Source organism: Ricinus communis, chromosome 6 (genome assembly GCF_019578655.1).
Source record: "Ricinus communis isolate WT05 ecotype wild-type chromosome 6, ASM1957865v1, whole genome shotgun sequence".
NCBI classification, from domain to species: domain Eukaryota; kingdom Viridiplantae; phylum Streptophyta; class Magnoliopsida; order Malpighiales; family Euphorbiaceae; genus Ricinus; species Ricinus communis.
Genome location: NC_063261.1, coordinates 21,876,412 through 21,894,300, shown reverse-complemented (window position 1 = coordinate 21,894,300; position 17,889 = coordinate 21,876,412). Strand labels below are relative to the sequence as shown.

Genomic DNA, 17,889 nt, shown 5'->3' with positions numbered 1-17,889 from the left:
AACCAAATTATTAATTTGTTTAAAAATTTTATATAAAAAACTAATTATTTAATAATTAATAATTAAATTTAATAGCTTAAAATATATATAAACGATCGCATGGAACCAAATCAATTGCCTTTTGAAAATAACGCCTCAATCTCCATTTAATACGGTGTAGGTTTTACTGCAGTATTGGGGGCTAAGCAAAGACGCCCTGGTCAAATAGCAAAGGATGCTGAGATTACGAAACGGCCCTTAGATTTCTGTAGCCTTTTATTGAGTTCTTAGAATATCAGAGAAGCCCAAACGAAGCCCAAAGTTTTCCTTCTGAAAGACTCAAAGCCAACATAGCTTCCTCCTGACACAGCACACACGCGCTGACTGAATTAACCTCTTCTTTTATTTATCTTCTTCTTCTTCTTCTTCAATGTTAACAGAGTTTTTGTACTATTAATCCGTAACTCTCTCTTTGTTTAATCTCCATTCTACTCTGTAAAGAAGACCTAGTTTTTAAATCTCTGATCCATTAATACCCTTTGAGATATTATTAATAATTATATGCATGTTTTTAATTAAAAAATGGCATCAATCTCTTCTAGTCCTCGCACTGTAGAAGAGATCTTTAAAGACTATAACGCTCGTCGCTCTGGCCTTGTTCGCGCTCTCACTTACGGTACCTCTCTCTCTCTCTCTCTCTCTCTCTCTCTCTCTGAATTAAAAACCCTAATTTTATGCATGTTCATGTTTTTATGTTTATGTGTTTTGTCAGATGTCGATGAATTTTACTCTCGATGCGATCCAGGTGAGTCTCTCTCTCTCTCTCTCTCTCTCTCTCTCTCTCTCTCTCTAAGTTTATGTATTTTCTAAGTAATAACTCTTAATGCTGTTAGCATTTGTAATTTTTTTTAACCTTTAAATCTGTTTACATTTCTGGTAAATTTGATTCACCTTGATGTGTATGTTTCTCAGTTTTAGAGAGGAAAGTTTGTAATTCTTTTTAGTTATTAACTAAGACCTTGTTTTAATTTTATTAACGTGCAGTTTTCAATTCAATTTTAGTCTCTCAAAATTTTGTTATTTTTTGCAAGGTTTTGTTCCGTTCAAAATGCCGTTTAAGCCGAAAGAATTGAATTCTAGCTAAAATGAGCTTTTAAACAAGAAAATTGACCAAATCGAATTGAACTGAATTCTTGCATTTTATACACTTTCCAAACACTACGTAAGTGATTTCTATCTCATGCTAGAAGAAAACTTGGGACTTTTACTGTAAATGTTATATGTTTTGCTGATTATTTTATCAGCATTTCTCATAATTTGTATCTTTTACTTATTTATGAAAAGAGCTCAATTTTCTCTATGTAATTTATCAGAAAAGGAGAATTTGTGTTTGTATGGACACCCAAATGAATCATGGGAGGTGACACTACCGGCGGAGGAAGTTCCTCCGGAGCTCCCAGAGCCAGCATTGGGTATCAATTTTGCAAGAGATGGTATGCACCGCAAAGATTGGCTTTCACTTGTTGCTGTGCATAGTGACTGTTGGCTGCTTTCTGTGGCATTCTACTTTGGGGCTCGACTTAATCGCAATGAGAGGTATGTAGTTTTATTATATGCTAGTGCACTGATATGAAAAGTTGTGGAACTGTATGTTATGGTAGTTATAATGCAGAACAGCCATTTAGTTTTGTACTAAACAAATAAATTCTATGTTTGCCTCTGAGGCTATACTAATAAACTTTAAATGGATGATTGATCTGAAGTGTTTCACTTTTCCTGAAAGCTGTGTAATTGATGCTTTCATACCTCTCTGTTCTGTAAAGCTGCTGACATTGGTCAACTCAAGGTGATATTATATGTCATGCTAGATGTAATACTAGTATATAAACTCTTTTCTTAGGAGAAGGATATTGGCCATTTCTGTCTTGCATATGACTTTATTTATTCATAAGATAGCAGTTATAGCATGAACCTGATTATTTGAGATTAAAACAATGGAGTTGTGCAGTTTCTTGTTTTGATCTCTAGGATTGGACCTAGTGACTAGCTTGTGTGTGTGTGGCTAATATACATTAGTAAGTGGACAAATGTTGGAGTGAAGCAGAGCGGAGCAACGAAGCATAAGCAAGAAGCAGAATGGATATTGATATCAGTCGTAACCCTAATCATTATAATAAGATTTTCAGCCGCTCTACTCCCGAGGACTTGGGCACATTGCCAAACCTCGTTAAATTTAGTCTCTTTCTGTTTTCTTTTCTTTTTTTTATCTGCATTATTTCCCAAACAGAGCAAATGTGCTGTGCCTTTCAACATTGACATGTATTTTAAGGGTACCTTGTCTCTCAGATTTATTCTGAAGAAGAAATCTCATGTTATGTTCAGTCAATCTTCTTGAACTGGTTATGCTGTGGAAAAGATTATGAAAATTTGGAAAATAGCAGTCCAACTCCCATGCACAGTCCAGCATTCATCAATTCCGACATAATGCTCCAGAGTCCATTGAAGTTACACAGTGCAAACTGGAACTTGGGCTGGCTAACTGATGTCTATCTGGTTTTGTTAGGTTTTTAGCTTCAGTTGTATCTGTGCTTGTTATCGTACAGTGTTCTTATATCTTTTATCACTCAACTATAGGTGTACGTTCTATCAACAAGATAAACCAATCGAGATTATTCTCATCTTTACCTTGAGTTATGCTTAATCCATGCTTTTATACTTTATTGTTGACCAAGTTTAGCCATTTGTGAGACATACGCTGTTTCAACCTGCCTAAAGATGCAATATCATTACAAGAATGTTGAAAGTGATCTGAATACATGAGGCTATTTCAAAGAAGAAATGTTTGTGTTGCTGAGTGACATAAAGTACATTCCTTTTTAATTTCTCATTTACGGTTTGTTAGATAAACTTTTTAGCTGAATCTTGAGCATATTTTGTGATGCTGATATCTATTTTTTTTCACAGTGGTGAATACATATCCTTTATATAGTTTTCTTTTGAATTTATTGTTCTTCCCACTTCAAACCTTTTTGAGCTAATTAATACGGTGGCAAAGCCACTCTATGAGCTAATTAATATGGTGGCAAAGCCACTCTATCCACATTTTGAGGTATTGATATATTTCTTTTTTATCCTTTTTCACATGCATGTGGTTGTTTTTATTTTTGAATTTCATATTATTTATGCTATAATTGTAAGTTTACAATCTTCTCACTCAACAGGAAGCGTTTATTTAGCCTGATAAATGATCTACCTACCCTCTTTGATGTTGTAACTGGAAGGAAGCCAATAAAAGACAAACCTAGCATGGATGGTGGAAGCAAATCTAGGAATGGCACAAAGGTAAATTTTCTTTTTTCCTCTCCAGTGAATTAAACCGATGAAATCTGGCTGAAGTGAAGCGTCATCCTTGCACTTCTAACTGACTTTTTGGATATACTGCCTATCTCTTCATTGCAGAGATCAGTGGATGGACAAGTGAGAAATAATGCCAAGATACTTGATGAAAATTACGCAGAAGATGAAGATGAGCATGGTGAGACTCTTTGTGGGAGTTGTGGAGGGACATACAGTGCTGATGAGTTTTGGATTGGTTGTGATGTATGTGAACGGTGGTACCATGGTAAATGTGTGAAGATAACACCAGCCAAGGCCGAAATGATCAAGCAGTACAAGTGCCCTTCTTGCAGCACAAAGAAAGGAAGGCAGTGATAGACCAAAGTAGAGACTTGGCGAGGCAGTGCTTAGCCTCGTTGTCTTGCATACAGCCCGTAGTTAATCGTTTTCTTTCTTTCTTTCCTTTTTTTTCTTTTTCTTTTTTTCATGGGGATAAAAGAAAGGTGGTTCTTGGCTTGTTGGTAGAGTAGTGTTTAATCAAAAACAGATGTTTTCTAGTGATATTTTGAACTTGGAGAGGGCTTCACACTTGAAATTGCACGACTTAAGACTTTCCTTCGTGATAGTTTCATGTACATGCATAAAATGATCAACGGCGCACTAGCTGAATGGCAGTTTGTGGAAGGCTTATTGAGGCATCTGGATCATGGATCATGGAATATGGAATATGTCTTTAGTCACCAAGACTAAGATCTCATAATATGATTGCCTAACTTTTGGAACCGGAAATGAGTTGACAAGGCTGGTTTATGTGCCCAGTATTCAAATTGATACAGTATAATGACTTGTAATTAGGAATGGTAACAGTTAGGTATTCGCCTGTTTAAGATGTCCAAAACAGTCCGAATCCAAATAAAAATATTTACATATTTTTTAAATTCGATTAAAATTTATTTAAATTAAATAGTTATTAAATATATTTTTTAGATATTTAAATGAATAGTAAATATTTTCTCATTAAATATTTATTTATATAAACATTTAAATAATTAAATGGTTATTCGTTATTGTGTATTAATAAAAATATAAACATATAAAATGTAAACTAACTAAATTTAAATATCAATATTAAATATTTAATAATATTGATTTAATAATTAAATTTTTAAAATTTTATTGTTATTTCAGGGGCACCTCGGACTCCGAATTATATTTGGGGTTTTTTGAGCCTGTACCATGAGTTGGAAAGCGTGCAAAGGGCTCATAAGAAATGACGCAAGTTGTGATGTCTCATAATTAAGAGCCAACTAAGTCCCACATCGTCTGGTTACGTGAGACTAATGATCCTTATATGCAAACGGGAGGCAGCGTGATGCTGTCCCTTCGGGGACATCCGATAAAATTGGAACGATACAGAGAAGATTAGCATGGCCCCTGCGCAAGGATGACACGCACAAATCGAGAAATGGTCCAAATTTTTTTTATACCTTATGCTTTGGTTTTATTATTCCAATCGGTCTTTTTTTTTTTTTTTCTTTACTAAAAGTCTGAGATTTGGTTTTATTATTTTTATTGATTTCAAATTTAAATTCGCTGTGTTTGATTGTTAAATTTTATTACATTTTATTTAATTTTTACTTTTTAAAATATTATTTTTAATTTTATTAAATTTGTACTTAAATTTTATTAATATATTAATATTTAGTGTTGAATATTTAGATCTGAATAGTTTATATTTTATATTTTATATTTTTATTAATATATTTAAAATTTAATTATTGTTTACGAATTTAGTAAACAATTACATTTTATTTGTCTCAAAATTTTATCATAGAGAACATCTTATAAATTATTATTTTTTAAATATAAACTAAAGCAATAATTTGACCCTTTACTTTTTATTTCTCATTTTAATTAATATATTTATAAGTTTTTATGTATTTTATTACTTGATATTTTTAATTTTTTTGGTTATCAAAAATAAAAATAATTATTATTAAAACAATTGATGTTTATACAAAATAGTAAAATTAAAAGTATAAATATTATAAAGTAGATTTAACTAAAATTTCTATTTTTATATTAAAAAGTTTGATTAAAACACTTTCTAGTGGACACAAAACACTATTTAAAAGAAAATATGTTTAGATATGCTATTACATCATGAAAAGAATAAAAGTATCAAAACCATGAATAAGAGACACAAGAACAATATTATCATTATATAAGCATTTTGAGAACTAGTCAAGGAAATAACACAAAAGGTAGTACAAAACGATTAGAGTCTCCCAAACCTTCTTAGTTGATCTCAATGAGAACAGAAAACGAAAAGAAAATACAGCAGGGCTTGAGGATTTTCCCAAGTATATTAAGATAATAATCATGTATCAAACAAATTGAATTCAATTGATACATCTAATATGTTTTAGAATAAAAATAATTATATTAATGAATTATAGGAAATCAATTGATGCATCTAGTATGTTTTAGAATAAAACAAAAGATTATATTAATGAATTATGAAAGTTAAATTGTTCCAATTCTAGTGTAAATATTTAGGTTGACACTAATATGTGCATATTTAGTAAGAAATCAATTCATACATCGATCCAAAATGGGTTTAGCTAAATCTGATTTGAATCGTGGTTTAGACATAATAAAAAGCTACCACATTTTTACTAAAAATCAACATAAATGTAGGCTTATTTGTAAATGAATTCATAATTTTTCACTTTTTTTTTTCCATTTTAATCACATTTTTATAATTGTTTACAAAATCCTTCACATGTTTTACCATAATTCTATTGGAACTTCTGTGACGTGGCAGCTGGAGGGTGTTTATCATACACATGTAGGCAATAATTGACACATTCTAACGATGGGTTTGCGTCTAAAACTCACGGTTTTCAATCCAACAACTTAAATCCTCTAAATCTAACATGTATGTCAAAGTTCCTCTCTTATTCTTCTTCAATTAACAGTCAGAGAGAAACCCTAACTGCTAATTTTAATAAAGAATGTCTGTCAACTACTATAGTGAAACCCTTTTCACCAAATGCTGAACTTCATATACAACTAAGGTAGAAGGGAAAAAAATGCAGGTATTAAGATTGACGTTGAACTGTTTATCCCCATGACACCAAAACAAATGAAGAAGGTTTTTCCATTGCCACATTCGTAAACTAAGTTGTTCACATTTTCTTTCGTAGATTGTATTGTTCAATCATTTGGTGAGGTGTATGTTGCTTTAATATACTTATGATGATTGTAGAAGGAGGTGATGGGTCATTTAACAGCTCAAAGGAACTTATAGCATGAGTAACTGAAAGCTGAATAATGAAATGGAGAAAATGATGGCTGCAAAGGTGAAAGCTGCTGAAGAAAAGAATGAGAAATATGATAATCTGCTGAAGACCTTCTGTTCTTCTTGGGCCTCTGCCTATTCTTCATGTATTTTCAACAACAAATCACTCAAGTTTTAATTGCAAAAATTTGCTCTTTAAAAGCCATGCTCCTATAAAGCTTCTTTAAGCAGTTCTCAACACATCTAACTTTCAGTTGGCTCCTGCTGCTGCTCCTCATTATTTGGATATTCCTACCATTCAAAATGGCTCATTTCTGAATATCAGCCTTGCACTAAAGACCGATGAATACAAGACTGAAACTATTCATCGATTGACTTAGCCCACACATGTATCTAATTCCATATTGAATAAGATCAAATTGAACCATCGTTTTTTCATAGAACTTTCTTTCTTGCTGCCATTTATACTTAAATAAATAGATGAATAGATATAATAAAAAATAATTTACTATATCATTGAGAAATAGGAATCCGTATTATCAAAAGATTTTTTTGCAATTATTTCTAGTATGGAATGAGTCAATCATCCATTTTGATATCTTATTGAACGAAAATAGTGATATTATTCCTCCATTAACCAAAAATTTTAATTTTTGAAAAATATGATAATCATCCAATAAGAAGGGTTTCAATTTTTTCAAATCTTTAGCATCCTAAAAATCTCATTGCAGACACAAGCTATTATGCTTAGTGATATTTAGGATCGTAGACCACATTTTTCTCTTTTTTTTTTTTTTTTATAAACCCTCTTTTATTTATTCCTCTTCACTGGTACTAACTTGCTAAGAGCGGTGAATTTTTAGATGCAAAACGCACCATTTTGATAACCTACATGTATATAATAAATACCACTTTATCTATTATGTCAAATAGGTTTCACTAGAATCATTAGGAAAAAAACTGCAAATAATATTGCGACAGTAATAAAAAAAAAGTGATTAAATTGAAGAATAGAATGCAAAAAATTGTGAATTATTAGTTATCCAGTAATTGCATCTGGAATTTCCTTTCGAGTTGGATTCATTTGTATTGTATCATTGAGGGTTCTACATCTCAATATTCTCTTTTTACTGGGTTGAATTTGAAGTGTGGAATAAGCAAAAGAAATTAAAGGGGAGGAATTCAAGAGAAAAGGGAGATTCTGATACAATCCAGGTGACGTTACTTTTAGCATATGAAAAGCATATAATATTATTTTTGGGCAGCCATAATTTGAGGCATAGATGAAGGACAAATTAAATGTCTAATTCTTTCATTTCCTACGCCTTTCTCTACAGCAAATAAACGTGCATTTTGGCTTTAGGCCACGTGGTCTTTTTAACTCTTTCTAACCGAGGATGACATGAGCCTTGTCTCCAAACAGGGTGTATTACCCCACTTTGACAATTATTGCAACAAAATTGAAAGATTTTTCTCCATTTTTCAAATTTAAAAATATCCTATCGATCTTATCATCAAACGCAATTTGTGGTTAGAGTAAGAAAAAAAAAAAGAAATATTATACATATATTACTATAAGAAGAATATAATAAAATAATATATAATATTTTCGTCAAAACATGTGCTCTGAATTATTAATTTTTATGTTACGAATATAACAATATTTAATTTGAGAATAAATATGCATCAACCAAAACACTACCTACTTTAGATTTCATAATAATATTAATGATAAATAAATATTTAATAAATTAATTTACATTCTCTCAAAAACAAAAATATTTACATTACTAAATTTTTTTAAAAAGTTATTTGATAAAAGTAGTTTCATGCTCTTTTTGTCATTGGGTAATTCTTATAAATAAACTGTTATTAATTTTTTTTTTAAAATATAATCATTAATTTGCTATTTGTTAATATTAGAAATTAGTAATAAAATGCATCCTAAGTTTACATATAAAAACCTCAAATTGAGCCATTTTAAATATAATATTAGTTTACTAAATTACTGAACTTCATTTACTTCAATAAGTAAAGTTAAGTCTCATGTATATTCCTTATAAAAAAAAAATCGCATGTGCATTATAGGAATAAATATGAAGCAGAAAAAAATAAGTATTTAATATCTTTTTTTGGCAATTTCTTCGAGTAATATAGTTTATAGATGCATATATAATAAGTTAAAATAAAGGCTGCTAGTAGGACAAAATAGATAGATACAATTAGAGGGCAACTTTACTTAAAGAAATAATTGGACCAATCAAAATTGAAATTATTGAAGTTGATATGTAGAAAATAGTGTTCCAAATTAATCCCTTTTGGATTGTTCAAATGTGAACATCTAGATTGGTCCATTGTAGTTGCCACCTGGTAGGTATATACTTTGTCATCCTCTTCACTAAATAGAATATTTATTTAGAGTTTAGCATTTATTATTTAAGAATAAATAAAAAAACAATTCTTAACCAAGTATTTAAATTATTATAATGAGAATTTCACTTGACCCATAACTTATTACTAAACAGATAAATTTTAAAAATATTAAAAAAAGATTTGAATATATTATGGTTTTTTTTTTTCTATATCCATATTAGTTTAATTTAAAAAAAGGAGAGATAATAAAAATTGGGCAACTAGACATCCAGGTGAGAATATGACATTATAAAATCTAGTCCAAATAACATTGTCTAAGCTAAATTGAAAGGGACATGTAATTGTTAATGGATATAATTATGCTAAATTAGTGGATTATAATTGGCATCACACTTTGTTTTTCTTTATTGGCTCATTATGGCTAACATGGTTTTGGGATTAGTGGCAAGTCACTTGTCAATTAGAAATGCAACTCATTTGATACCATCATGTCATCTTATAATTCTTTTTAAACAAAAGAACAACCCAGCTAAAAATTAATAAACTTTTGTCCATTTATTTTATTTCATTATATCTTATCTTTTATTTTTATTTTTAATTCAATATCTTGACTGTGAGACTAGAAAATAATATTTGGACAAATGATAAAGTAGTCTTGTAATCGTAGATCATGGTCAAATAAATTTAATTTTAATTATTTGAATAAATATACTTATAATTTCTATTTAAAGGCTAAATAAATTTAATTTTAATTAAAATCAATGAAATTGATAGTAATGGTGTGAATGATTGTTTAGCAAAGTCGACGGTGGTGATAGAGAAATAGTAATAATAATTATTAATTTTAATTTTTTAATAAAACATAAGAAAATTAATATATGAAATTTGAGAAATCTAAATTTAAATTTTATTTTAAATATTAAAACTAAATATTTATTTAAATTGCGTTTTATTTAACTAATTTAAATAATGAATATGATAGATATCTTTATAATTTTTTCAAAATTTGGATCTATTTGCCTTTAAATAAAAATTATAAATTTATTTAATTAAAATAGTTAAAATTAGATTTACTTGGCCCTAACGTACAAGTTCAGGAAATATTTAACCTTTTATTCAATAATAATTTGAATAGAAAAACATCCCTTTTAAACAAAGTACTCATTAGATTATATATCAATCATATTAACATTATGTATTTCTTTTCTTCATTTTATTTTTCTTTTTTTGTCTCACCATAACAAGTGGAATATTTTTTTTTTTCTCAATAAAAGACAAAAATAAATTAAAGGTGGCATAAGACTTATTCTCCTTAGGTTTTTTATAACAAAATTCAAAAAGGCACTAAATGACCACCCAACATTTAGAAAAAAAAAAAGAAAAAAGAAAAAGAGCCCTTTGAATATTTTAATTTAATACAGTGATACTGACATTGAACAACTATTCAAGAGTTTCTTGATTCAAACCAACTAAACTACCTTTTGATGTTAACTATAATAGATTTCAGTCTGCATCAAAATTATAATAAAATAATTTTTGTCAAGTCCTTTTTCCCATTATTATAACACTTTTTTTTTCATATTTCTTTTCTTTATCTTTGAATAATTTAAGTCATTAAAAACCCAAAAAAAAGCTACCTGACAACAAACATGTGATTTTAAGTATGGGTTTTCATTTTAATTAAATTTGATGTTCATATCATAAGCTTAATATACAGCTGACAGTTTTGACTTTAGAGCATTGTTGATGCATATAAGATTATTGCACATGTATATTTATATTTATATTCTAAAAATAAATAAATAAAAATTTGGATGAAATGATTTTAAATATGAAGGAGGCAATTGCTAAAGTAATTCTAAGCACGACTCTGCTAATTAATTTACATATAATTAATGAATTCAAAAACTTCATGTATATAAAATGGTTTTGTAAGTAAATTAAGCTTATGAATTCAAAAAATAATTTCTTTTTTAGTCCGTTTCAAAATTATAGTCTATTTACTGTTTAGATTGTTAATTTAGTCAATAATTATCATTAGTTAGTGTAGATTATTACATTATATTTTTATAAAAGCTTTAGTAAGGCATTTTAGAGAAATAGTAACAACATAAGCATAAAATTTTTTATATACTTTTAATTTATATATAAATTGAGAGTGCATCAACTAGAATTATTTAATATTAGCATGGTGAAATTTAATTATTTGTAAAGACAAAAAATAAAATAAAATGAGAATAATAGATCCTATCATGACAGTATTGACTTCAAAGACATGATTGATACATAGAAAAATAAACATGTAATTGAAGCATGAGTTAGAAAGAAAATAAAAAAAAGAACACTAAAATACTTGACATATAATTGTTTATTTATGTTCTCACATGTAGAGGAATAGGATAAAGCTAAAAAGAACATGAGTCATTAGTAACCTTATTACATTTGAATAAGAATTAAATGATATGGCATTTTGAAGAGTCCCAAAGGAAGAATCATATTATAATTTGGATAATGCCAATGTATAAGTGACCATATCATAATTTGTAATTAAATATTACTATTTTATTTCATCTTTATGTGTTGCTTATTTTATATATAATATATATATATACAAGTCAAATATCAGTGCTTCAAAAATATATAAAATAAACCTAAACCCTACAATTGACAAAGTAGTGAGTGAGCCCACAAATTCTCTTTTTAATGAGGGTGAAAAATAGTGATTCACTCTTATCCATTGTTAGTTGGTGGATAAAGAAAATAAATAATCCAAAAGCTCAATTACAAAATAATGGTTTACACATAGATAATCACATAAGAAAATAATTATTTCATGCCTGAAAATAGTTTGTTCCAATTATTTAGTCATGAAATTTTATTATTATTATTATTATTATTATTGATGCGACATGCCAATCAGTTACTAATAATATAATTTTCTTTATCAACGGTATATATTAGATATTATATTAGATTTATAAACTATATAATAAAAGTAGTTATGTTTTTATAAATTCTAATAATAATAGTGAAATGCCGATCGAAAAATTCTATTATTATTTTTTAAATAATAGAATTTATATTAATTATCTAATTTTAAAGTATAAAACACTCATCTATAGGTATGACTCTCCTATTAATTATAGTGTATATAGTAAAAATTTAAATAAAATTTCTTATAAAGAGATCAAATTTCTATACGAGATACTTAATTTCAATTTAAATATAATTTTAAAATTGTGCATTAATAGAAAAATATAAAACAGCAGAAGAATAAGGCATGAAAATAATTATAAATTTCAGAAAGTTACAAGGAAATTTCATAAGAGTCATGATTTTTCTTTTTCTTTTTCGGAATAAGAGTCATAATCTAATGAAGAAAAATCTATTCAAATCTATCATAGGATTACTCATATCTAACTTTACTGCTAACCGATTCTCTCGCACTTCTACTTGTTCCGCATCAAATGTAAAGCCTCATAAAGCACCAAACAGAGTTTCTCCGTATGGTTGTAGTGTTCAGGACATACTTTTCTAGTTATAATTGGATAGACCTAATGGCTTCGATACAATCAATTTTTTCTCTTATTTCATATAATAAAAAATAATTTATTATAAATGATAAGAATCTCTTCTAATTTAATTAAAATTCTGAGTTTAAATCTTAATTATATAACTGTATTAAAATTCTTAAGATAATATTTATCAATAAAAAATAATTATAAAATTTAATTAAATTAAAAAGATTTATTTACTTTCAGTCTATCTTAAAACCAATCAAAAATTATAAATATTTATTAATTATTTTTAATTTATATTTATAATTAAAATAATAACAGTTTTAGTAATGGTAATCATGCAACAAGACTGATCATTTACATATTTAACTATAAAAATTCAGCACTGAAGTTTCAAATTGCAATTGCCGACAGGAGAATTTGAACACGTGTTATTTCTAGATGTTAGTTCACATTCCGGAAGCTATTATAGCCACTATAAAAACAAAAGGTCAATTAAATTAAAGTTATACATTAATATTTTAACTGGAAAAGGAAAGTGATTCTCTTGTCCATCTTTATAATTAAGTGATTATGCATGAATCTACATTCGGAGTATACCTATTGCCATTTCCAAACGAAAAAGTAAACATAGTTTCATTTTTTTATCTTATGGATAAGTAGAAAAGTATCATAACTCACCGTTTTCTAACTTTTTATATATTATAATAATATATAATATTTTATTAGATAAAAATATATGTAATAATTATGATAAGAAAATTTATAATTATAATTTTTTGATTTGTAATGATTTTGTTACTTTTCAGTCAAGTATTTGATTGTACAAGTTTTGAGCTTAAAAAATTTTAATTTTATTATTTTAATATTAAATTACTGTTTAAAAATTATTAATTTAATAGCATCAATTTAATAGTTAAATAATAATGATTGAGTTATTAAGTTTTAAACTCATATTATTAAACATAAAAAAAATAAGATCATTTGTGTAAATAAATAAATCTTTATTGACTAAAATTTTTAAAGGTAAAATACTTATAATTCTTTTTGTGTGATGGAATCAGAAAATATTTATTTTTATATTTATCCTTTTATTTTTATTATCAATGTAATATTTTCTTTATCCAATAACTTATGACAATATTCATTTCTCATGAAAGTTTAATTAAGTTAACCGATTTATGATTTAATTGAAATCAATTTTAAAAAAAAATAAGATTAATTTAATGTTAGTAGATGGAGTTTAATTTGAGCTACTTGAATAATTTAATAAGCTGAAAATAAATTTGATCATATTTGATTTAATAGGTTCATAAATTTAATTAATAGTTTTATTGTTTTATTATTTAGATTTTAAATTTTAATTAATTCGAATTTAAATAAATTATAGAGTGGAGTTTTAGCTCAGATTTACGCTATCACGATTGCTATGACAATTTTATTTATTTTGAATAACTTATTGCGTCAATCAATGGTGCAAAATGGGACTCACATTTCCTCATAAAAAATGCAAACTAGAATCTTTTTGGGACCCAAATTATACTCATCCTCACATTAAAGGAAAAAAGAAAAAGAAAAGAATTGGGTACAAAAGATTGTTCCCCTTAATCTTTAATTCCTTCTGGGTTTTTACTTTTCTCTAAACAAAGAGAAATCCTCTCTTTGTATCATTTGCATGTTCTTATTCCTTTGAGGCAAAGTCTCTTTTGTCATCATATATAAAGATGTACAATTAACTCAAAATAATGACCAATGAGGCATTATGTTTTACACTTATGATTTACAGCAAAAATCAAAACTATTTCTCTTTGTTAATTGGATTTTGACTCAACTAGAGTATCCAACATTTAGTAATTCTGTAGATGACTGTAATATCAGTCAGTAAGTAATCTACTAATTACTAATTTAATGATCTAATTACTAACTTAATCAGCTAATTATTAAAAATTTTGTGGCTCCACTAATTAATAAGCACTATCTTTTATCTGGGAGATTTTAGAGACTCAACTTGGGATTTGCCTCGAGGACCCATTGTTCTAATGAAAAGTCTGTACTCATCAAATGTCATAGCTGGGTACAATGAAGGCCTCTCTTCTGTCACAAGCTCCTCTAATGGTTGTATCAGTATATCACTCTTGGGATTATAAAAGAATGCTAGCGACACTCTCTCTTTAGCTGAATTTACAATTACTCGATGCTCCACGCTCTTGTATATTGCATTGCTCAGTACCTATAACACAAGTATATACATATATATATATATATCAAACCATAATCATATAGAATCTTATTGAATTATATTGTTTAATTCAATCTCAAATTCATAAATTTATCATATAGTTGGATGTAAATAAGCATTATTTATTATTTTTTTAAGAAGTGAGATTTTAGAAATATTTAATAAAAAATAACAAATAAAATTAAAAGAAGAAAAAGAACTGATAATACGTAGAAAAAAATAATGCTAAAGCTGAGTGATCATGACTCGACAAGGAGTCATATATATGTAATTTGGGTGTGGATTGATTTTTTTTTTTTTTTCTTTTTGCACATGTTAAAAACGTGGGATTCCCTGAAATTAGGTCAAATGCGACTCTAGAAATATGGGTAAACAGGATGACACAACATACTTTTCATAGCCCATGATCAATGTCTTGTTAAAGGAGTGAAAGTGAACACTAGCAACCAACTTATAGCTAGGCTAACTAGTACTTGTAATGAGGAATAATAATTAAGAATTTACAAGTATTTCATCAATAATAAAAGAGTTCAATTCCAAGCTTTTCACTCTACTCAATTTTGATTTCAGTTTCCCTACAAACACCCATTATGCTATCAATCTTCTGTCTTATTTTCTCTTTTGCTTTTTTACTTTTAATTTTCAAAATAAATTAATACTAACAATATGCTTATTTTCATTATTTATTTTACATAATTAAAAAAATCTCGAGACCTGGAAAAATTAGATTTTTTGGGTTTTTCTAGTTTTATAATTTTAAAAATTAAGCATTTTAATTTTTTTTTTAAAACAGAAAATAGTAATAATATCAGTAGAACAGGTCTGAATAGTAATGAAAAACGTGGAGAATTGAAGATTTCAATTTCTGGGGGGAATGGGCAACTGATATGCTCCTAATAAAAGCCATTGGACTAGAACTTATGCATCCTTATTTACCCATCAAAGCATGACCCCTCCATGTGCCTTTAACTGGATGCACAAAATCTCAGCCAAATATATTTCTCACATATAGATAAGGCAGAGAAGTAGAGCTAAGAGACACACACACACACAAAAAGAAAACAAAAATAAAAAAACAAAGGCTCAGCTTGGTTACCTGAATTTGATCACCAATATTGACAATAAAAGCATGAGAAGCTGGCTTCACCGTAATCCAATCATCGCCTCGCCGGACTTGAAGACCGGTCACTTGATCGTCCGGCAAGAGAAGGGTCATTCCACCAGGGTCCGAATGTGATGATAGACCAAGGGTCAAGTCAGGTTGTGGGCACTTGGGGTAAAAGTTCACTCTTAAACATGCCCCAACATTTTTACCACCAAATGCATCTTGTAGACGATCCTCTTCTAATCCAAGATTAATCGATAATACCTTCATTATTCGCCCACATAATTCTAATACTTGCTTGCCATATTCATTAATCACTTCCCTGCATATTTTCAAAAAACCTAATTAGTCACACTTAGTTATAATCACTAGTATTTTAAGAAACATTAAAAAGAAAGAAAACGGGAACACAAAACAAATAGTGTTAGTTAAGTAAAATCCAAAATTATTATTTGACTAGGCAACTACTTAGCTATAAGTGGACGGCAAAATTTGCAGGCAACCTTAAAAAATCACACTAGGTACGATGATTAAAAGCCACCATCAAATTTTTTACACGTCCTTGTAAAGTAATTAGTTTAAATTTTATTTTAAATACTGTTTTTTAAACAGTGAGATTTTAAGTTTGACTTATGAAATTCAATAGATATATTAATAAAATAAAATTATGCATCGTGAAACTAAATAAAAAAGTTACACGAAAAAAGTTGTATAAATGTATAAATGAATGATGATTAGATTTAAATATAATTACCTGCAATTAGGTGGAAGGCGAGGCCATTTATTATAATCCTTCAATGACAAAGGAAGATAGTGGAGAAAGTAGTAGTCACTCCAGTCAAGAATGGCACCTTTTTCTACTCCTAATCTGCTGCCATAACCTTCATAAGTTTTTGGCGAATTTGCATAAACTTGCTTCTCTTCCAGAGGTAAATGAAAGAATTGTCGCCATATCTGACGACCAGAATCCAATAACTCAGGTTGAACTCCATGGTTAATCACTTGAAAGAATCCCCAGTCCCGACAAGCCGCTGATATTTCATTAAGAATAGAAGCATGAAGATCATTGTCGTCCCCAAATAAACCCCCGAGATCAATAACAGGGATATTGATGTCGTTATTATTATGATGATCAGTAACGCTACTGGATGATGTGCAAGAATTTATTACAGATGGTCTATCTCTTGGTGGCTTGATATATCGGACAGGAATTTCGGACAGGCAGCTTTCAGACAAGGATTGAACTCGGACTATTGGTTCAGGCCAATCTTGAAGAGTGTTCATGACTTTGTGTTGCTTAATTTGGCCCTTCTCTTTCTCTATGAAACTTTATACAATTCTATATATCATAACACAAGTAAACATGAAACCATAAAACAATGATGAAACAAAACAAGTTGCTAGCTAAGATTCCTTAACTTCTTCTATAACCCCCACTTAGAGAAAAAAAAGAAAAGAAAAAGGGTATATGTGGGAGAAAGAGAGGGAGAGAGAGAGAGAGAGAGAGAGAGAGGTGGGCATGAGGAGAAAGATATGAGGAGTGGTAATTAAAAGGAGAGGGGAAGCGAAGGGAAGGGAGGGGAGTAGTAGGAAAGGACCATGGGAACTGAAATGGACATGGACATATGAAACGTGAAAAATAATGTGTTCTGAGAAAGAAAAAAAAAAAAAAAAAAAAAATATATATATATATATATATATATCAATTATGAATATGGGGTGTGACACACAGAATTAGAGAATACAGCCATTCAATGTTAATTTTATTTTTTCTTTTTATATCCTAATACCATTTTCATACACATATATATATATATTTAATTATTTTTGTACTGTTTGTTTTTTTAGAAGCGAAAAGTATTAAATTCAAATAGTTTTTTTTATATTATATGAGTTTTTGTCTTTATTATAAATATAAAAAAATAATTATTTAATTTTTACTATGAAATTCACGACTCATTAAATTTCTTATAAATTAAGAAATAATAATAATAAATTAACTATTTCTTTTTTATCTTTTCAATTTAAAGACAAA

At 28.3% G+C, this 17,889-nt stretch overlaps 2 protein-coding genes and 1 non-coding gene across 3 annotated transcripts; 2 read left to right on the top strand and 1 right to left on the bottom strand.

The window, feature by feature from the left end:
* The first annotated feature begins 301 nt into the window (after positions 1-301).
* LOC8261734 (PHD finger protein ALFIN-LIKE 2) lies at positions 302-3,940 on the top strand. The gene is made up of 5 exons (XM_002533333.4): positions 302-655; positions 752-784; positions 1,353-1,575; positions 3,201-3,321; positions 3,439-3,940. Exons 1-5 carry the CDS (start codon positions 562-564, stop codon positions 3,688-3,690), a joined length of 723 nt encoding a protein of 240 aa, XP_002533379.1. The 5' UTR covers positions 302-561; the 3' UTR covers positions 3,691-3,940.
* A 752-nt stretch (positions 3,941-4,692) lies between these two features.
* On the top strand, positions 4,693-4,795 carry LOC112536909. The gene has a single exon (XR_003080823.1). It is a non-coding gene; the product is annotated as a U6 spliceosomal RNA (small nuclear RNA).
* Positions 4,796-14,198: 9,403 nt separating this feature from the next.
* On the bottom strand, positions 14,199-17,429 carry LOC8287332 (jasmonate-induced oxygenase 2). The gene is made up of 3 exons (XM_048376148.1): positions 16,609-17,429; positions 15,846-16,176; positions 14,199-14,740 (listed from the first exon to the last, which is right to left on the bottom strand). Exons 1-3 carry the CDS (start codon positions 17,136-17,138, stop codon positions 14,492-14,494), a joined length of 1,110 nt encoding a protein of 369 aa, XP_048232105.1. The 5' UTR covers positions 17,139-17,429; the 3' UTR covers positions 14,199-14,491.
* Positions 17,430-17,889: the final 460 nt, after the last annotated feature.